At 43.4% G+C, this 22,303-nt stretch overlaps 1 protein-coding gene across 2 annotated transcripts in view; it reads left to right on the forward strand.

The window, feature by feature from the left end:
- Positions 1 to 22,303, forward strand: part of STXBP5L (syntaxin binding protein 5L) — a 255,306-nt gene that overhangs the window by 15,056 nt on the left and 217,947 nt on the right. For both annotated transcript variants that reach the window (XM_009906530.2, XM_054163231.1), the window contains exon 2: positions 8,702 to 8,799. In XM_009906530.2, the coding sequence (XP_009904832.1) occupies positions 8,702 to 8,799 (98 nt within the window). The remainder of the gene's footprint in view (positions 1 to 8,701; positions 8,800 to 22,303) is intronic.

Here is a 22,303-nt window from a genome sequence, read left to right on the forward strand (position 1 = left end):
CCACAAAATCACTTTTCTGAGTTGTAAATGCTACTTCCAAATTCAGCGTTGTGCAAGCCTAATTAAGGTAGTGGGGATTTTTCTCTTAGTTGTCTTATTTTACATCTACCCACACTGAAGCTCATTTATCACCTTCTTGCCCACTTATTCAGGCTAACGAGGTCTTTCAGAAGTTGATCACCACCGGTGCTGAATTTCACTATCCGAAAGAACCACGAACTATCAGCTATGAACTTGGAGATTTCAGTGTTCACTATCTTAAATGATCTATAAAAGATTAAGAATAAAATTTCCCCAACCAGTCATCACCCGTGGAATACCCTGCCTGTTCTCTGCTTTCTGTTGTCTAACCAGCTTTCAGTCCACAGAAAATCTTTTCTTCAGTCCTACGATAACTTTGTTTCATTAATGGCATTGCTGTGGAATGTTATTTGGAATGCTCTTGGAAAATCCCATTTTATTTACATGCATGGTGCAACTTCATGAAATTAGAGGATAGGATAGGATAGGATACATAGAATACATAGAATAAACCAGGTTGGAAGAGACCTTCAAGATCATCGCGTCCAACCCATCAACCAATCCAACACCACCCAAACAACTAACCCACAGCACCAAGCACCCCATCAAGTCTCCTCCTGAAAACCTCCAGTGATGGCGACTCCACCACCTCCCCAGGCAGCCCATTCCAAAGGGCAATCACTCTTTCTGTATAGAACTTTTTCCTAACACCTAGCCTGAACCTCCCCTGGTGCAGCCTGAGACTGTGTCCTCTTGTTCTGGTACTGGCTGCCTGGGAGAAGAGACCAACATCCGTCTGATAGGATAGGATAGGATGGGATAGGATAGGATAGGGTAGGATAGGATGGGATAGGATAGGGTAGAATAGAATAGAATAGAATAGAATAGAATAGAATAGAATAGAATAGAATAGAATTAATCAGGTTGGAAAAGACCTTTGGAGAGCATTAAGTCCAACCTATCACCCAACACCATCTAAATCATCTAATCATCTAAACCATGGCACCAAGTGCCCCATCCAGTCTCTTCCTAAACACCACCAGTGATGGTGACTCCACCACCTCCCTGGGCAGCCCATTCCAATGGGATTTCCCATTGTAGAAGCTCTGCTGGCTTCTGTAATGATCTTCATCTATGTGCTCAGTTAGTCTTTATTTTACCCTATTGGTGGGGACAGCAACCAGCCTTGCCAGTCTGTGGCTTTTGTTTCAAGAAGCAAAAAGACCCAGGGAGTTATTAGAATATCCTGTGAACATGTTCAGAAGCCCTGGTTCCTAATATAGATTAAGAACGAAATAGATTCCATGGCTTGGGTTTAAAATTTTGGAAAATTTTGGGTAAGCTGTATTTTTTACCAAAAATTCTCCTTTGAAAAAAGAAAATTTGATAAAAGGTATGTCCCTCCTGTATAATATGCTTAGGTTGGAAACTTAACAACATCTTATCCTCTTTCCATCTACCCTGATCAAGGAGTGGTCTTACCAACAGGTGATTCCAGACAAAGAAGCCTGTAAATGTGAGATATCATATTCATATAGCAACATAAACATCATAGAGCCATAGAACTATAGAATCATAGAATCGTTAAGACCTCAAAGATCATCACCCAACACCTCATGACTACTGAACCATGGCACCAAGTGCCGCGTCCAGTCCCCTCTTGAACACCTCCAGGGATGGTGACTCCACCACCTCCAATGCCCAACAACTCTTTCTGTGAAGAACTTTCTCCTCACCTCCAGCCTAAACTTCCCCTGGTGCAGTTTGAGACTGTGTTCTCTTGTTCTGGTGCTGATTGCCTGGGAGAAGAGACCAACCCCCTCCTGGTGGCACTTGAAGTCATGAGGTGTTGGGTTACAGGATAGACTTGATCGTTGAGGTCTTTTCCAACCTTATTGATTCGATGATTCTAACACTTTAGAAAGATATGTCTTTGCAGTCTAATGTAAACTACCATAGAACACAAGAAAAAGATTTATGCTGGAAAATGGCAGATATTGCATATTGCTAGTAGTGTGTTATGGTTTTGGCTTGGTTTTGTTGTTTGGGGTTTTTTTGGGTTTGTTTGTGGTGGTGGTGTTGGTTTGGTTGGGGTTTTTTTCTTTTGCAAATAAAATATACCATGGCATCTTAGAGTTTGTTGTGTTCTGTACAGTGCATCAAAATATTCACTAGTGGAGTACTAGCAAGTCCAACTAATCCATTCCTGTGGTAGGAATTCATTTAGGTGAATTGCTTCCGTAGAGATTAATGTTAATGAAAATCATTTGGAAGAGAATTTACAAGACAATGACAAAGTTGGACGAAGATTTATCCTGAAATTGTAGCTGCATTTGTGATAATTCTGTTTCAAGTGGATTATTTCACATATTGCACATGAACTGTATGTCCCAGGGAGTGCAGACTGCCTCTAGAGAGAGCGTGCCAAAAAAAAAAGGGACATAAAGAAGGCTGGATAAAGTGGAGAAAAGCAGTCCTGGCTCCATCTGCTGTCTGCCTTTTCTATTATTTTTTTCTTCTTCTTTTTTTTTCTGCTTGTCACCTTCTTTTAGAGAGCATTTAGGGTGGGTTGGTTCTATATCTCTTTAATCTCAGACTGATGTTTGGGGATACCTTTTTTTTCCCTGCTTTTATCTGCTACTGAGACAGTTTAATTTGGAAAAGAGAGATTTACTTTCGTGTTTTCTGCTCACTATTAATAGCTTTAGTTTATATTGTTCCTATTAGACATGACTCAAGTTGGAATATGCTTTATTTGTCACTCTAGGATCAAGTTAATTTTGTGGCCTTCCCCTCTTCCTCATCTATAGTAGTAAATATTGTAAGGAAGCCCAGCTAGAGTCATTACTAATTCTTACACGTATGCGCATGCTGGCTGTGTCAATGCATAACTGAAAAATCTCCCTCAAATGCTTTTCATGTCAATTCTTCTCAGTCTTTGGAAAGACAAGGGTTGTTGAACCAAAGCTGAGAAGAAGAGTCTGGGGGTCTGAGATGTTACAGCTTGTCCATATTCTTCTGCATCAAGAGAAGCATGGCCAGCAGGTCAAGGGAGGTGATTCTCCCCCTCTACTCAGCTCTGGTGGGACCCCACTTGGAGTACTGCCTCCAGCTCTGGAGCCCCTATTACAAGAGGGATGTGGACATGCTGGAACGTGTCCAGAGAAGGGCCAGGAGGATGAGCAGAGGGCTGGAGCACCTCTCCTGTGAGGACAGACTGAAGGAGTTGGGGCTGTTCAGTCTGGAGAAGAGAAGTCTCCGAGGTGACCTAATTGTGGCCTTCCGGTATCTGAAGGGGGCTACAAGAAGGCTGGGGAGGGACTGCTCAGGATCTCAGGTAGTGATAGGACTAGGGGGAATGGAATGAAGCTGGAGGTGGGGAGATTGAGGCTGGAGGTGAGGAGGAAGTTCTTCCCCATGAGAGTGGTGAAGCCCTGGAATGGGTTGTCCAGGGAGGTGGTTGGGGTGCTGTCCCTGGAGGTGTTTAAGAGCAGGCTGGATGAGGCTGTGGCCAGCCTGATCTAGTGTGGGGTGTCCCTGCCCATGGCAGGGGGGTTGGAACTAGATGATCCTTGTGATTCCTTCCAACCCTGACTGATTCTCTGATTCTGTTGAATAGGCTTGATTTTCAGAACGTCTTTTGAGCCTGCTTTAACTGGTGCCAAAATCTCAATCATAAAGACATCTTTATTTGCCTTAACTGTCTACAGTATAGCTTGGCTCTCCTTCCAAGCTGGTTTTGTCCTTTATTTAGAATCCTAATAAATATAAATATTTTACTAGAAAATTGTCATTTACTTGGATGCTCAATTGACTTCAAGAATTTTTGTTGATTTAATTGTCACTCTACCAATGGCAGAACCTTGCATTCACAAGAACTTCCTGATTGGAATTAGAGTAAATACCCAAATTTGGCAAATGGCTGCAAAATAGAAATAAGCCCTTTGGAGCCTATCCTAGAGGTTAAATGTTTTTATTAAGCTATGATCCTAACAAAAATGTACATCATGGCTCTTCTAAAATAAAGTTGTCTCAGTAGCAGAGCCCAATTACAATTTCCAGCTGAAAAGTCTGATTGGAGATTGCAGAAATTTGGCAGGTGCTGAATGCAAATAGGTCTTCAAGAATGTTGATCTTTGCATTTCTAGATTGAAAGAATAGTACTGAAAGCTCCAGTTCTAGCTAATCGTCAGGGAAAACTTACTGTGACTGGAATGGCTAGAAATTAAACCCCTCTATTATAGACAGGAGTTCTAAGAATTGGTAACCAAAAAAATATAGCTACTTCCCAGAGAAGAGCAACAAAGTTGGTGAGGGGTTTGGAACATAAGCCCTACGAGGAGAGGCTGAGGGAGCTGGGGTTGCTTAGCCTGGAGAAGAGGAGACTCAGGGGTGACCTTATTACTCTCTACAACTACCTGAAGGGAGGTTGTAGACAGATGGATGTTGGTCTCTTCTCCCAGGCAGCTAGTACCAAAACAAGAGGACACAGTCTCAGGCTGCGCCAGGGGAGGTTCAGGCTGGATGTTAGGAAAAAGTTCTATACAGAAAGAGTGATTGCACATTGGAATGGGCTGCCTGGGGAGGTGGTGGAGTCGCCATCACTGGAGGTTTTCAGGAGAAGACTTGATGGGGTGCTTGGTGCCATGGGTTAGTTGTTTGGGTGGTGTTGGATTGGTTGATGGGTTGGACACGATGATCTTGAAGGTCTCTCCCAACCTGGTTTATTCTATGTATTCTATGTATTCTATGTATTCATGTGTAGAACAGAATAGAACAGAACAGAACAGAACAGAATAGAATAGAATAGAATAGAATAGAACAGAATAGAATAGAATATACCAATAAGGTGGTTTGTTTTGTTTTGTTTTGTTTTGTTTTGTTTTGTTTTGTTTTGTTTTGTTTTGTTTTGTTTGTTTGGGGGGTTTTTAGCCAGGAAAAGACATATTATTCACAAGCATACAGAAATCTCAAATATTAGAAAATGAGTAATGCAATTAGGCCAAACATTCACAGAATCACAGAATCACCAAGGTTGGAAGAGACCTCAAAGATCATCAAGTCCAACCTGTCACCACAGACCTCATGACTAAATCATAGCATCAAGTGCCATGTCCAATCCCCTCTTGAACACCTCCAAGGATGGTGACCCCACCACCTCCCCAGGCAGCGCATTCCAGTGGCTAACAGCTCTCTCAGTGAAGAACTTTCTCCTCACCTCGAGCCTAAACTTCCCCTGGCATAGCTTGAGACTGTGTCCTCTTGTTCTGGTGCTGGTTTCCTGGGAGAAGAGACCAACCCCCTGCTGGTTACAACCACCCTTCAGGTAGTTGTAGAGTGCAATAAGGTCTCCCCTGAGCCTTCTCTTCTCCAGGCCAAGCAACCCCAGCTCCAGGCTAACAATCCCAGTAATTCTTGCTGGGTTTGGAACATGAGAGGTAACCCCATTTTTATAGTATGTTAAGTCTAGTCCCACATTGCATGTTAGAATAATAATAAAAATATACTACATTTGAATAATCCTACCATGTGAGAAAGTTTAAAAATAATCCCCAAACACAAAGCAAACCAAGGGAGAAACAGAGTTGTGGGTGTCTTTGATTTGTCCATTCCATTCCATTCCATTCCATTCCATTCCATTCCATTCCATTCTATTCCATTCTATTCTATTACCATAACAAGTGAGTTACATTTTCTACAGCATACTGAAGTAGCTTATGTTTCTGGAGTTTTGCACTCTAAAAACAAATAATTATGTATTATTTTAATATCAGTATCAGTAATGTCAACATCAGTAATAATTAAGGTATCAGATGAGTAAGATTTCTGTTAAGGAAGTGGTTATTTGCTGGGAAACATACATTTGGTTGTTCTTGAACCACTTAGGAATATCAGTTCAAGTGTTTCCAGCTGTAAGGGAAGAGTTGGAGTGATACAGCTGTAGAAACCATCAGCTGACTTGTATTCAACAGGGCAGGTCAGCAATTAAGGAATGCCTTTTGTGGAAGTTCTATAGGACCTGCTGAATGATTCAGCAGAGTTTGTGGACGAGATAATTCCAAGGCAGGAAAAGTTATCTGACAAAGTTAAGTTTCAGTTCAAAGTACTTTCTTTCCAATCCCAGCTATATATTAAATGGTAAATCCTAGAGGTGAATATTAGAGTATGTTAAATATTATAAAACATTATACTCAAAATGTGTATTAATTGTGACCCAATTTTAGGTAAATAGTTATACAAAATTAATTATAGTTAATTCTTATGTGTACTTATATTGTCTGGTTACTTTCAATGTGTTTATGGTATCAGAATCATAGAATCGTTTTCAATTGGAAAAGACTTTTAAGATCATCAAGTCCAACCATTATCTAATTCTACTAAGGCTGGTGCTAGCCATGGCCCTCAGCACCACATCTCTATGTCTTTGAAGCACCTCCAGGGATGGGGTTTCAACCACCTCCCTGGATAGTTTATTCTAGTGTGTGAGGAACTTTTCCATGAAGATTTTTCTTCTAATATCCAACCTAAAACTCCCCTGCTGCAACTTGAGGATATTGCCTTTTGTCTTGGTACTTTTCACTAGGGAGAAGAGACCAAGACCCACCTGGGGCCAGCCTCGTTTCAGGAAGTTGTAGAGAGGTACAACCCCTGATGAGTTCTCCCTCATATTTTTCCAAATAGCATAGCATAGCATAGCATAGCATAGCATAGCATAGCATAGCATAGCATAGAATAGAATAGAATAGAATAGAATAGAATAGAATAGAATAGAATAGAATAGACCAGGTTGGAAGACACCTGGAAGATCATCACGTCCAACCTATCATCCAACAGCATCTAATCAACTAAACCATGCAACCAAGCATCCTATCAAGTCTCCTCCTAAACACCGCCAATGATGGTGACTCCACCACCTCCCCGAGCAGCACATTCCAATGGGTAATCACTCTCTCTGTGAAGAATTTCTTCCTAACATCTAGTCTGAACCTCCCCTGGCACAGCTTGAGACTGTGTCCTCTTGTTCTGGTGCTGGTTGCCTGGGAGAAGAGACCAACCCCCTCCTGGCTACAACCTCCCTTCAGATAGTTGTAGAGAGCAATAAGGCCTACCCTGAGCCTCCTCTTCTCCAGGCTAAGCAACCCCAGCTCCCTCAGCCTCTCCTCACAGGGCTTGTGTTCCAAACCCCTCCCCAACTTTGTTACCCTTCTTTGGACATGTTCCAGCAAGTCAACATCTTTCTAAAACTCAGGGGCCCAGAACTGGACACAGTAGTCAAGGTGTGAGAATCATACAGGTCAGACTGTTCATGACCTCCAGTTTAAGGTAACTTAAAAGACTATTTGAAGCATTCTTCCAACTCAAGGTCATTTTACGTCTTGTTCATTTATTCCCCAAAGTATCTCTGCTAAAACTAGAATTAAAAGCATAGAATTATAAATGAAGATTAAAAAAGACTGAGTGTTGCAGTTGCTCATTTTGAGAACATTTTTTTGCTGGCACCTTTGTCTTTTAAAATGATGTTAAGGATTTCTACCTCGTAGACTCAATTTAGTTTATTGGATCTCTTCCCCTGGACATGTTCCATTTTTTTTTTTCTGCTGAAGCTTTTCTGTTGGGGCTGAGGTTATTTGTGACTGGTTTAAAAGTACATTATGTGTCTCTCTTTCAATTTAGAGTTCAGCTGCCTTGGAGGGTGAGATTATCTTTCAGTATACAATATAAGCCATATATACCAGTTGTGTTTTGGCATACAATCTACTTTGTTACAACAAAACCATTTAAAATATGACTAAGCAAAGAGCATGTCTAGAAACTGATTAGTGAAATTCACCTCTGTATTGAAAATAGCATGGTTGTAAAAGTACTTTATTGAAATGTTGGAGTGGCTGGAGAGCAGCCAGACAGAAAGAGACCTGTGGGGACTGACTGACAGATGGCTGAACATGAGCCAGCAGTGTGCCCAGGTGGCCAAGAAGGCCAATGGCATCCTGGCCTGCATCAGAAATAGTGTGGCCAGCAGGAGCAGGGAAGTCATTCTGCCCCTGTACTCAGCACTGATTAGGCCACACCTTGCGTCCTGTCTCCAGTTCTGGGCCCCTCAGTATAAGAAGGATATTGAGACACTTGAATGTGTCCAGAGAAGGTGAGAGACCTCGAGCACAAGCCCTATGAGGAGAGGCTGAGGGATCTGGGATTGTTTAGCCTGGAGAAGAGGAAGTTCAGGGGAGACCTTACTGCTCTCTACAACTGCCTGAAAGGAGGTTGTAGCCAGGTGGGGGCTGGTCTCTTCTCCCAGGCAACCGGCATCAGAACAAGATTACACAGTCTCAAGCTGCGCCAGAAGTTTAGGCTTGAGGTGAGGAGAAATTTCTTTACAGAAAGAGTTGTTAGCCATTGGAATGTGCTGCCCAGGGAGGTGGTGGAGTCCGCATCCCTGGAAGTGTTCAAAAAGGAATTGGTCGTGGCACTTGAAGCCATGGTTTAGTATTCATGAGGTGTTGGGTGACAGTTTGGACTTGATGATCTCTGAGGTCAGTTCCAACCTTATTGATTCTATGAAATGCTGCAACCTTAGCAAAGGATAGAACAGATTCTCTTCCTCTATGCAAAGCTTAACACCCCATCCGTGCTGTTACCTGTGCTTACATTTCAATTACCTTGCTCCTTTGTTCTGTTTCAGACGGTTCGCCATGGTTTCCCTTATCTACCCACTGCCTTAGCTTTTGACCCAGTTCAGAAAATTCTGGCAATTGGAACAAGAACAGGAGCCATCCGAATGTATCCTTTCTCATTCAGAACTTACACCGTTGCTCGGTATTTGTTGCACAGTGGCGCGAATCATCTCCTACCAGAACTCAGGTAAGCTTGTGGGTTATGTTATCTTCTACTTCATGTTGCTGTACTCAGTGGACTGGAATTGGATGTGCTGCTGAGGAATTACCATTATCTCCTTAAGGTGTCCAAAGAAGGGTTTTGGTTTTTTTTGAGCTGAGTTTTTGGCATGTGGTTATGTCATATGTTAGTTAATACAAAACAGAACTAATTTTCAGGTTTCAGAAGGAAAAAAGTAGACACTTTTCAGCATGTAAATGTGAGCTACAGAGAGGTAATGAGCAAGTTGTCTAGTAATAAATAATTTCATTGCTGCAATGCAGCTAGGCATTCACTGTAGATATATCTACAGCTAGGCATTCACTGTAGCTATATCTACATATGAAATATTGTTGAGGCTTTTTCAAGTGAGTGGTGGCACACAGGTGATATTTTAGGGCAGAAAGAAGTTCTTCTTGGAGGAGAAGGTGAAACGTTACAAGCCCTATGAGGAGAGGCTGAGGGAGCTGGGGTTGCTTAGCCTGGAGAAGAGGAGGCTCAGGGGAGACCTTCTTGCTGTCTACAACTCCCTGAAGGAATGTTGTAGCAAGGAAGGGGTTGGTCTCTTCTCCCAGGCAAGCAGCACCAGAACAAGGGGACACAGTCTCAAGCTGTGCCAGGGGAGGTTTAGACTGGAGGTGAGCAGAAAGTTCTTCCCAGAAAGAGTAATTTGCTATTGGAATGTGCTGCCTGGGGAGGTGATGGAGTCACCATCACTGGAGGTGTTCAAGAGGGGATTGGATGTGGCACTTGGTGCCATGGTTTAGTCCTGAGGTCTGGGGTGACAGGTTGGACTTGATGATCTTTGAGGTCTCTTCCAGCCTTGGTGATTCTGTGATTACAAGTGCCTGTTTGTCATCATTAATTATAAAGGTACATCAGTGTTAGGACTTTGCATATGTATATATATATATATATATATATATATATATATATATATATAAATACAGGAGTACTTTTAAGTTAGAAGCATGCACAGAGAAAAAATATAATAGGAATGTAATGAAAATCTGAAAACCTTGGTTAAAAAAAGAAAGCACCTGAGAACATTTAAATGTGATGTGTTTCAGAGTATGTCTCTGCATGATTTCCTTAGTTTGTCATTGTTCAGATGCATCCCAATTTGGTGAAAATTGCATACAAAGTGCAGGGGGAGAAAACCAGGAAGTAATATAATAGGAATACTTGAAAGTTACAGGATATGGAAGCAGTAAATAAGTATTTTTGCAGCTTTTTGCAGCTAAATGAATTCTGTATAAATAAAATAGTAATCTAATTTTTGTCTGGTTCTTTTGCTACCATTGTTCCCAAGGTTAACTATAAACCTAATGAACCCAAGGGCAGGTTACAACATGAAGAAAAATGTCCCACTGGGGAACCAGTCTGAGCTTTGTATGACATGACTCAAACTTTGTTTCCTCTGTTTTTGAGTGCTCTTCATCTTAATAAGCCTCATTTCATAAGCCTCATTTTGTGTCTGATCCAGAACTTCTCACAAGACTCAAGTAAACCTCTTGTTCCGAGACAAAGCAATGCTTTGATAGTTCTGTTCTTAACACTTACCTGTGTGAAGCAGATGCAATATATTCTGTTCAGTTCTGGGAAAGAGCAAGTCTAGTAGCCGTGCTTTCTTCTTTTGGGAGTTATGCAAGGTTAGAAAGATGGAGCTTTGTGCCTGGAAAATTCATTGATGTTTTTTGTGAGTGGGGATCTTGGGAATTTCATCTGTCATGCAGATGTAGGAAGAAGACCTTGCATAAGATTGGCTGCTGAGCCCACCTCTTCTTTCCATCTTAGCAATCTGGCTTTTGTAGGACCTGTGCTCTTACTGGCCCTCCTTTGAGAAAAAACCAAGTGCAGAGCCTGAAAAAATGCAGGTTCAGGTAGAATTAAGTTAAACCTGCACATCTCCTGCCACAAGAATCAAATGTGCAGTGCAAAATTAGATCTAACCCTGACATTATAGAAAACTCGCTCTGTACCTTCCATGGAAATGGATGTGAACTGGAGAATAAGTCTTATGAGCAGCGACTGAGGGAACGGGGGTTGTTTAGCCTGGAGAAGAAGAGGCTGAGGAGGGAGCTCATTGCTCTCTACAACTACCTGGAAGAAGGTTATAGTGAAATGGGGATTGGTCTTTTCTGCCTTGTGACAAGTCATGAAATACGAGGAAATGGCTTAATATTCACAGTATCACAGTATCACTAAGGTTGGAAGAGACCTCAAAGATCATCGAGTCCAATCTGTCTCCACAGATCTCATGACTAGACCATGGCACCAAGTGCCACATCCAATCCCCTCTTGAACACCTCCAGGGATGGTGACTCCACCACCTCCCTGGGCAGCACATTCCTATGACGAACGACTCGCTCGGTGAAGAACTTTCTCCTCACCTCAAGCCTAAAGTTCCCCTGGCACATCTTGAGAATGTGTCCTCTTGTTCTGGTGCTGGTTGCCTGGGAGAAAAGACCAACCCGTTCCTGGCTACAACCACCTTTCAGGTATTTGTAGAGAGCAATGAGGTCACCCCTGAGCCTCCTCTTCCCCAGGCTAAGCAACCCCAGCTCCCTCAGCCTCTCCTCAGAGGGTTGTGCTCAAGGCCTTGTTGCCCTTCTCTGGACACAATCAAGTGTCTCGATGTCCTTCTTAAACCGAGGGGCCCAGAACTGGACACAGGACTCAAGGTGTGGCCTAACCAGCGCTGAGTACAGGGGCACAATGACTTCCCTGCTCCTGCTGGCCACACTATTCCTAATGCAGGCCAGGATGCCATTGCCCTTCTTGGCCACCTGGGCACACTGCTATTGTGCCAGGAGATGTTTAGATTGGAAAGAAATCCCTACTGAAGGAGTGGTCAGGCATTGGAATAGGCTGTCCAGGAAGGTGGTGGAGTCACCATCCCTTGAGGTGTTAAAAAAATGTGTAAATGTGGCACTTTGCAGCATGGTTTAGTGGCAGCATGATGGTGTTAGGTAGCCAGTTGCACCTGATAATCTTAGAAGTCTTTTCCAACCAAAACAGTTCTATGATGCTATGATTATAAGGTGTGAGAGCAAGAAGGGAGAAGAATCTTTTTTTAAAGCACCCCCTTCCCTTTAATATCTCTTCTCCTGTTTTTCTAGCAAACCCCTACCTCATTCACAGAAAATCTTCTACAGGTTCTAGTATCTGACTCAAACAAGAGCATCAGGATTATGAGGGAATTTGACTTTATAAAAGAGATACCATCTCACAAGATCATGGAGTCCAACCATTATCCAAACACTGCCAGGTCATCACTAAACCATGTTCCTAATCACCACATCTGCATGTCCAGGGACACTGACTCCATAGGTAAATGCTTCTTAGCTTAGACACACAGAGCCTGGTTTGCTTAATTGAGCACTGAGTTAATGGAAGCTGTGCTTTGAAGACAGTGGGTGAAATAAAAGGAATTATTTATTCATTTTAGTTAAGGCTTCTCCACATGGCTCTTAAAGGTTCACAGAACATATGTAAAAAGCCCACTCAGAAACTAATAACTTTGCATTTCTAGTCAAAGTTGAACAGCAATCAGTGAAACAGGGTCTGGGACTACGCACAGAACTCTGCTCATTTAAGCCAGCCTTGCTGCAGCCATTTGCAAGTCTTGAAATCAAGTGATAAAATTACTGCTTGAAAAAACCCTCCTGCAGTGCTGCAGGATTGGGCAAAGCTGCCTGAAAAGCTGCCTGGCAGAGAAATACCTCAGGATGTTGATCAGTACGAGCCAGCAGTGTGCCCAGGTGGCAAAGACAGCCAACGGTATCCTGGCCTGTATCGGGAACACTGTGACCAGCAGGACGAGGGAAGGGATTGTCCTCTCTGTACTCAGCACTGGTGAGGCTACACTTTGAGTCCTGGGTTCAGTTTTGGAATCCTCACAATAAGAAAAACCTTGAGGTGCTGGAGTGGGCCCAGAGAAGGGCAACAAAGCTGGTGAAGGGTCCAGAGAACAGGTCTTGTGAGGAGCAGCTGAGGGAACTGGGGTTGTTTGGAGGAAAGGAGGCTGAGGGGAGACCTTCTGGCTCTATACAACTACACGAAAGGAAGTTGGAGAGAGGTGGGTGCTGATCGTGATTTTGACCTTATTGCTCTCTACAACTACCTTAAGGGAGGTTGTAGACAGGCAGAGGTTGGTCTCTTCTCCCAGGCAACCAGCACCAGAACAAGAGGACAGAGTCTCAGGCTGCACCAGGGGAGGTTTAGGCTGGAGGTTAGGAGGAAGTTTTACACAGAGAGAGTGATTGCCCATTAGAATGGGCTGCCTGGGGAGGTGGTGGAGTCACCATCACTGGAGGTGGTCACAAGGAGACTTGATGGGGTGCTTGGTGCCATGGTTTAGTTGATTAGGTGGTGTTGGATGATAGGTTGGACATGATGATCTTGAAGGTCTCTTCCAACCTATTCTATTCTATTCTATTCTATTCTATTCTATGCTATGCTATGATATTCTATTCTATGCTATTCTATTCTATTCTATGCTATGCTATGCTATGCTATGCTATGCTATGCTATGCTATGCTATGCTATGCTATTCTAATCTCTTCTCCCTAGTAATAAGTGTCAGTATTAGTGGAAAAGGCCTCCACTTGTACCAAGGGAAGTTTAAGTTTGCTATTGGAAGAAACCTCTTCACTGAAAGGGTTCTCAGAAGCTGGAATAGGCTCTACAGGGAGGTGAATGAATCCCCATCCCTTGGATGGGGATCACATGGTTTAGCACCAGCCTTTGTAGAGTTAGATAATGCTTGGATTAAATCATCTTAAAGGTCTTTTCCAACTGAAATGATTCTATCATTCCATAAAGATTCAAGGGAACATGTAAAAATTTAGTGTTACAGCTGCAAATGCAATTCATAATGGAATTTTTTTAATGCAAACTGAAAAAACCTACAGATTGCAATGGCTCTGAATCTTCTGCTGTACCCCATACAAAATCATTTTAACAGAGTCACAAAATTTCCTTCTGCCATGAATGTATTAAGTAACAGAGAGAGAATCTGTCCCACACACACATTGTGTATGGCTGGGTACTCTCCCAGGCAACCAGCACCAGAACAAGAGGACACAGTCTCAAGCTGCACCAGGGCAAGTTTAGGCTGGAGGCAAGGAGAAAGTTCTTCCCAGAAAGTGTAATTGGCCATTGGAATGTGCTGCCCAGGGAGGTGGTGGAGTCACTGTCCCTGGAGTTGTTCAAGAGGGGATTGGACATGGCACTTGAAGCCATGGTTTAGTTAGTCATGAGGTGTTGGGTGACAGGTTGGACTTGATGATCTCTGAACTCTTTTCCAACCTTATTGATTATGTGATTCTACATAGTGCTGTGGTTGGAGTGAAAGTGCAGACTGTTTGGCTACCATCAGAGAAAAGCAGTCAATTGTTTGTTTGTTTCTTTATTGGTAGCACCAATAGGGCCTGCTGTGAATCATACTCCATTGTGCTGGGCAATGGAGTCTCCATCACTGGAGGTGTTTAGGAGGAGACTTAATGGGGTGTTTGGTGCCATGGTTTAGTTGATTTATATGGTGTTGGGTAATAGGTTGTACTCAATGATCTCAGAGGTATTTTCCAACCTGGTTAATTCTATTCTATTCTATTCTATTCTATTCTATTCTATTCTATTCTATTCTATTCTATTCTATTCTATTCTATTCTATTCTATTCCATTCTACTCCATTCTACTCCATTCCATTCCATTCCATTCCATCCCATCCTCTTCTCTTCTCTTCTCTTCTCTTCTCTTCTCTTCTCTTCTCTTCTCTTCTCTTCTCTTCTCTTCTCTTCTCTTCTCTTCTCTTCTCTTCTCTTCTCTTCTCTTCTCTTCTCTTCTCTTCTCTTCTCTTCTCTTCTCTTCTCTTCTCTTCTCTTCTCTTCTCTTCTCTTCTCTCCCATTCCATTCCATTCCATTCCATTCCATTCCATTCCATTCCATTCCATTCCATTCCATTCCATTCTGTTGGCATAGTGATGCAGAATTTCTGTTTAGGATTCTGCCATTCATGTAATGATTTATAGCAAGGTTTCCTGTGGCCAGTTGTAAGTTGCATAATGCTGCTGTTGCTTCCTTGTCTTTCGAAAGCGATAGGCAAAGTGTTGGTGTTTCTGTTGGTCACAAGTTATCAGGTCTCCCAAGATAAGACCTCTCCAAAGAAAACGAAGCGTGTAGCTCTGTGTGGTGAATTAATGTTTAACATCACACCTTCGGGTGATCATTTCAAATGATCCCACAGCAGTGCCGAAATTGACTATGCTAAATGGGCCTGAAATAGGGTATATTATTCATAAGCTGCCATTAGAGCACAGAGATAAATGAAAGTTCATTTTGGTATGACAGTCAATTTGTCTTCTAGATTTCTTTTCAGCCTGCTTTAGATGCAACTGCTACAGCTTCTACAGCAGTGGGAATTGCTGTTGCCATGCTCTACTGATCCCAGCAGTCTCTGTGGGGTTCTCGGGGAACTTCAAACAACAATGTAGCTTTTACCTACACTGGTGACTCCTGGGTACTTGATCCTGGTAGGGACAGCTATGCTTCAGCCCGCAGAATGAGTGTGCTGCATATCATCAATGAAAGAGTATCTCCCTAGTACCAGCATGAGCTAAAAAAAACTGCAAATGAAGGGCAAAACCACACTCTTGAGAAAATTGCTGTGCCATCTAGTCATTCTTTCCCTTTGTCCTAAACAGGAAATTTTGTTTCCATTCTGAGGATCTATTTCCCTTGTTGAAGCTTGTTCTTAGCTCACATACCTTTGATCATTGCTCAGATCATTGCTTGATACCACTCTACCTGGACTGTCCTTGCATCAGGCAAATGCATTCAGATGAAGAGGGGCTGTGAAATTGAATTCCTTTTCTCAGTGTCTTTGTATCTTTCTCCTATGGTCCTAATCTAGAGAACCTTCTGGTATTACACATAGTAAAATGAAATGTGCAGTCTCTGGTTACTATGAAAAAGCCACAGAGTGTTAGGGGTTGGAAGGGACCTCAGATTGACCTACAGCAGGCTTAGCAGGGTGGCATCCAGGTGAGTTTTGAAAGTCTCCAGGGAAGGAGACTCCACCACCTCTCTGGGTAGTCTGTTCCAGTGCTTTACCATGCTCAGCATAAAGTTCCCCCTCATGTTTCCATGGAACTTTCTTCATCCAAGGTTGTGCCCATTATCTCTTGAGGCTGAGGGAGCTGGGTTGCTTAGCCTGGAGAAAAGGAGACTAAGGGGTGACCTTATTGCTCTCTACAACTACCTGAAAGGAGGTTGTAGACAGACGGATGTTGGTCTCTTCTCCCAGGCAGCCAGCGCCAGAACAAGAGGACACAGTCTCAGGCTGCACCAGGGGAGGTTTAGGCTGAATGTTAGGAAGAAGTTCTATACAGAGAGAGTAATTTCCCATTGGAATAGGCTGCCCAGAGAGGTGGTGGAGTCACCATCATTGGAGGTGTTCAGGAGGAGATTTGATGGGGTGCTTGGTGCCATGGTTTAGTTGATTAGGTGGGTTGGATTGGTTCATAGGTTGGACGCGATGATCTTAAAGGTCTCTTCCAACCTGGTCTATTCTATTCTATTCTATTCTATTCTATTCTATTCTATTCTATTCTATTCTATTCTATTCTATTCTATTCTATTGACACCCACCCTTTAAGTATTCATAAGCACTGATAAGATCTCCCTTCTGTCTTCTGTGGACTGAAAAGCCCAAGTCCCTCAGCACTTAGAACCTATAGAAGCTTCAGTATCACCACAGGAGGTGAGAAATAAAGAGACTGGGTTAGACTTAAATCTTTCCCTCATATCACAGGTAAAGTCTTGGTCTGAATAAATAGATTAAAATAAGTGTTAGCAACTATTATTCCAGTATCACATCTGAAAAAGTGGCAAGTTGCTCTCAGATTCCAGGATGCATGGTTCTGTATTGTCATTTAATCACCTCACAAATTCCTGTTAAAATTCATTATAGGTACTTTCTGAGTCGTGAGACCTTTCCCTTGGACTTCTTCCATCACATGAAAGATGTGCTTAGTCAATACAGCCACCTACTTCAAACACCAAGAATAGAGCATCTACATATTTTTGTACTGAGATGCTGATTATTTGGTGGTCAGCTGCAGTAAGAAATTCTAGGAGAGACTCTTCTATAACTATTATCATCCTTGCTTATGAAGAAAGCAAAGCTTGTCTTAAATCTGGTGCAAAGAAAACCACACATGGGGTCCAAAATGGCCACCATACCAGTGCAAGCTCATCAAACAAGCAAACAAGTAATGTATTTTTGGATATGTTTTACTGTTGTCTATTATTGTTAATACATATTCATTAGGCCCAGAAAGCCAATCAGATCCTGGGCTGCATCAAGAGAATTGTGGCCAGCAGGTCAAGGATAGGATAGGATAGGACTGGACCAGGTTGGAAAAGACCTCTGAGATCATCAAGTCCAACCTATCACCCAACACCATCTAATCAACTAAACCATGGCATCAAGTGCCCCATGCAGTCTCTACCTAAACACCTCCAGTGGGACGTGATTCTCCCCCTCTGCTCAGCTCTGGTGGGACCCCACCTGGAGTACTGCCTCCAGTTCTGGAGCCCCTATTACAAGAGGGATCTGGAGGTGCTGGAAGGTGTCCAGAGAAGGGCCACGAGGAGGAGCAGAGGGCTGGAGCACCTCTCCTGTGAGGACAGACTGAAAGAGTTGGGGCTGTTCAGTCTGGAGAAGAGAAGGCTCCGAGGTGACCTAATTGTGGCCTTCCAGTATCTGAAGGGGGCTACAAGAAGGCTGGGGAGGGACTTCTCAGGATCTCAGGTAGTGCTAGGACTAGGGGGAATGGAATGAAGCTGGAGGTGGGGAGATTGAGGCTGGAGGTGAGGAGGAAGTTCTTCCCCATGAGAGTGGTGAAGCCCTGGAATGGGTTGTCCAGGGAGGTGGTTGAGGCCCCATCCCTGGAGGTGTTTTAAGAGCAGGCTGGATGAGGCTGTGGCCAGCCTGATCTAGTGTGGGGTGTCCCTGCTCATGGCAGTGGGGTTGGAACTAGATGATCCTTGTGGTCCCTTCCAACCCTGACTGATTCTATGATTCTATGTTGTCATGGATGCAGGTTCCGGGGCAGGCAAATCTTTGTTTGCACTGCTTGTTGCTTGAACAAGAAAGTAAGGAATCCATGACACTTGCAAGGCCTTTGGAATAGACAGTTCCATCTTGCTGTATGCCAGTGTTACCAGGCAATGTAGTAGCCATTTTATAACTAAGCAAACAAGATCATTCTCACTCACCAGCACATGAAAGTGGAAGTGTTGCTCTGCCCCCACCCTTCATTTAGCTGCACAGTGCTGTCACTGATTCTGACACTTATCACTTATTTATGAGAGCAATCCAGTTCACTAACCTAACAAAATACTAGTTCTTTTTTGCTGCCTCATGTTTTGCCAGATTCATTAACTGAATTATCTGATGCTTACCTCTGAAGCTAGTGAGAGTGGTTCATAAGGAAACTGGGAAGAGTGCATAGCTTTAACCTGGAGAAAAGGAGGCTCAGGGGAGACCTTCTTGCTCTCTACAACTACCTGAAGGGAGGTTGTAGCCAGGTGGGGGTTGGTCTCTTCTCCCAGGCAACCAGCACCAGAACAAGAGGACACAGTCTCAAGCTGCGCCAGGGGAGGTTCAGACTGGATGTTAGGAAGAAATTCTCCATAGAGAGAGTGATTGCCCATTGGAATGTGCTGCCCAGGGAGGTGGTGGAGTCACCATCACTGGAGATGTTTAGGAGGAGACTTGATGGGCCGTTTGGTGCCATGGTTTAGTTGATTAGATGCTGTTGGATGATGGGTTGGACTTGATGATCTCGAAGGTCTCTTCCAACCTGGTCTATTCTATTCTATTCTATTCTATTCTATTCTATTCTATTCTATTCTATTCTATTCTATTCTATTCTATTCTATTCCATTCCATTCCATTCCATTCCATTCCATTCTATTCCATTCCATTCCATTCCATTCCATTCCATTCCATTCCATTCTAGTTGTAGTTGGGACTGGACAGAGAAAACAGAAGTGTTGGCAGTAAGGAGCAGTTAAGACATTGACTTGTCTTACTACATGAAATTGCATCCCAGAAATCCAGTGATGGCAGAATGCAGTTACCTATGAAATTTGCTATAAAATGTCAAAATTGCTTTAAAATTTGGGTGTGGAAGATACCCTGTCTTTTGCTTACATTTGAAAAAGTCTTCTTCATGTCAAGTCATTTACAGATCACAAAAATTATAGAGGCTCAGCTCAAATGAGGTTCTTTTGGTAGTGATAGCTTGTTGACATTAGGGTTGTGATTGGTGGCACAGAGTCACCTTGGAGGCCTGTGGCCAGTGGCATTCCCCAGGAATCAGTACTGGGCCCAGTTTTGTTCAGTATCTTTATTAACAACCTGGATGAGAGGATTGAGAGTACCCTCAGCAAGTTTGCTGATGATACAAAACTGGGGTGGGAGGGTGGCTGACACACCCTCAGGCTGTACAGCCATCCAACGTGACCTGACCTGGACGGGCTGGAGAGCTGGGTGAAAGCAAACCTCATGAAGTTCAATAAGGACAAGTGCAGGGTCCTGCACCTGGGGAGGAATAACAACAGGCACCAGTACAGGTTAGGTGTTGCCCTACTGGAGAGCAGCTCCATGGAGAAAGACCTTGGAGTCATAGTGGACAGCAAGTGCTCCATGGGACAGCAATGTGCCCTTGTGGCCAAGAGGGCAAATGGTGTCCTGGGGTGCATCAAGTTAAGTGTATCTAGCAGGTCTAGGGAGGTTCTTCTCCCCCTCTACTCTGCCCTGGTGAGATCACACCTGGAGTATTGTGTTCAGTTGTGGGCTCCCCAGACAGGGATCTGCTAAAGAGTCCAATGGAGGATGATCTAATAATCATCCATGAAGATGATTAGAGGACTTGAGCATCTCCCCTATGAAGAGAGACTGAGACCTGGGACTGTTTAGTCTTGAGAAGACAAGACTGAGCGGGGATCTGATCTGATCAATGTCTGTAAATATCTGAGAGGTGGAGGGGGCCAATCTCTTTTTGGTGGTGCACAGTAATAAGACAAGGAACACTGGATGCAAACTTGAACATAGAAGGTTTCACCTCAACATGAGGAGAAGCTTCTTTACAGTGGGGGTGACAGAGCACTGGAGCAGGCTGCCCAGAGAGGTTGTGGAGGCTTCTTCTCTGGAGGCTTTCAAAACCCACCTGGATGCATTCCTGTGCAGACTACCATAGGTGATCCTGCTTTTGGCTGGAGGGTTGGACTCAATGATCTCTGGATGTCCCTTCCAACCTCTAACACTCTGTGACTCTGTGATTTGTATGTGATGGTCTTTTCCAGCCTAAATGATTCTGTGAGTCTAGAAGATTTCCTCAGTTCTTTCTGTCAGCCAATAATGATAAATCTGATTCCAGAGTTGCTATTCCAAGACTCCAGAGTTGCTATTCCAAGTAAAGGGGAAGATGAAACCTAAACCTAAGATAGCTCTATTGAACAGTGTGGATCCTTGGGCAGCCAGTGGCTACGGAGAGACTACTTTTACCGGGAGGTAAAACTGAGGCTGTTTGTGCGCTCAAGAAAAAGATCAAGCAAGGAAAACAAATAGCACTAATTAAGTAATTGCCTGCAGAGTTCTGAGGAAGGATGGAATTTTGCAGTAGTTACAGGAAGTGTGGTAAAGATCACTTGACATCAGTTTGAATGTACTTTAAAAGAGAATATAACTTAAGGTTTTTGTCTGCGAGAAGGATGGTGCAACATCTATATATAAAGTATGACAGATTTACTTTCCCTGGAACTGCTGTCTCTTAATCTAAACAAGGTTTCAGTAGATCTTTATCCTTAAAATAAGCCAAGTGTGTTCCATGCTGTTTATTCTATTTGATTTATTGGGCAGATGGAATGGGGGAAGCACAGACAAGATCATCAAATCAAAGTTCTGTTGTTTGAGTTGGAAGAATCATTGATGCATTTTACCTCTTATCTCATTGTGGAATTATTTGGGATTTTTGCAGAGTGCTTAAAAGATTCAAGAACACAAACCTCACTGAGGTCCTTTTAAAAATCCCCCTGGAAATCAACACACACATACCTCTCTCTCTCTCCCCCTTCCTTCCTCCCTCCCTTCCTTCTTCCCTGGAGGTGTTTAAAAGATGCATAGATGTGGTGCCAAGGGCCATGGGTGTTGATCAGTTAGAGGGTAGAAGGGCCCTCCAGAGGGACCTTGACAGGCTGGACAGATGGGCAGAGCCCAACATGATGTCATACAACAAGTCCGAGTGCCGGGTGCTGCACTTTGGTCACAACAACCCCATGCAGAGCTACCTGCTGGGGTCAGAGTGGCTGGAGAACAGCCAGGCAGAAAGGAACCTGGGGGTACTGGTTGATAGTAGGCTGAACATGAGCCAGCAGTGTGCCCAGGTGGCCAAGAAGGCCTTTGGCATCCTGGCCTGCATCAGAAATAGTGTGGCCAGCAGGAGTAGGGAAGTCATTCTGCCCTGTACTCAGAACTGTTTAGGCCACACCTTGAGTCCTGTGTCCAGTTCTGGGTTCCTCAATTTAAGGAGGACATTGAGACACTTGAACGTGTCTAGAGAGGGACAACGAGGCTGGGGAGAGGCCTCGAGCACAGCCCTGTGAGAAGAGGCTGAGGGAGCTGGGGTTGCTTAGCCTGGAGAAGAGGAGGCTCAGGGGAGACCTTAATGCTGCCCACAACTACCTGAAGAGTGATTGTAACCAGGAGGGGGTTGGTCTCTTCTTCCAGGCAACCAGCACCAGAACAAGAGGACACAGTCTCAAGCTGTGCCAGGGGAGGTTTAAGCTTGAGGTGAGGAGAAATTTCTTTACAGAAAGAGTAATTGGCCATTGGAATGTGCTGCCCAGGGAGGTAGTGGAGTCACCATCCCTGGAGGTGTTCAAGAAGAAACTGGATTTTGCGCTTGGTGCCATGGTTTAGTTGATTAGATGGTGTTGGAGGATAGCTTGGACTTGATGATCTCAAGGTCTTTTCCAACCTGTTCTATTCTATTCTATTCTATTCTATTCTATTCTATTCTATTCTATTCTATTCTATTCTATTCTATTCTATTCTATTCTATTCTATTCTATTCTATTCCATTCCATTCCATTCCATTCCATTCCATTCCAGCTACTAAAAAAGAAAATTAGCTGTATCCCAGTCGAAACCAGGACAATCAGTCTCTGCAAAAAAAAGAATTAAGAAATAGTGCTTTGTTGCAAGGATTTTACTGAATTCAAGAGGAAAAACCCCCAGCTTACTGTGATACTGAGATGACGACTAGTGGTGATAGTCAACCATTTCAAAGAAGCGATGTGTCTTAATTAGACTTGGTGTGAGCTTTAGAGCTTTCCC

Source organism: Dryobates pubescens, chromosome 8, assembly GCF_014839835.1.
Source record: "Dryobates pubescens isolate bDryPub1 chromosome 8, bDryPub1.pri, whole genome shotgun sequence".
Classification (NCBI taxonomy): domain Eukaryota; kingdom Metazoa; phylum Chordata; class Aves; order Piciformes; family Picidae; genus Dryobates; species Dryobates pubescens.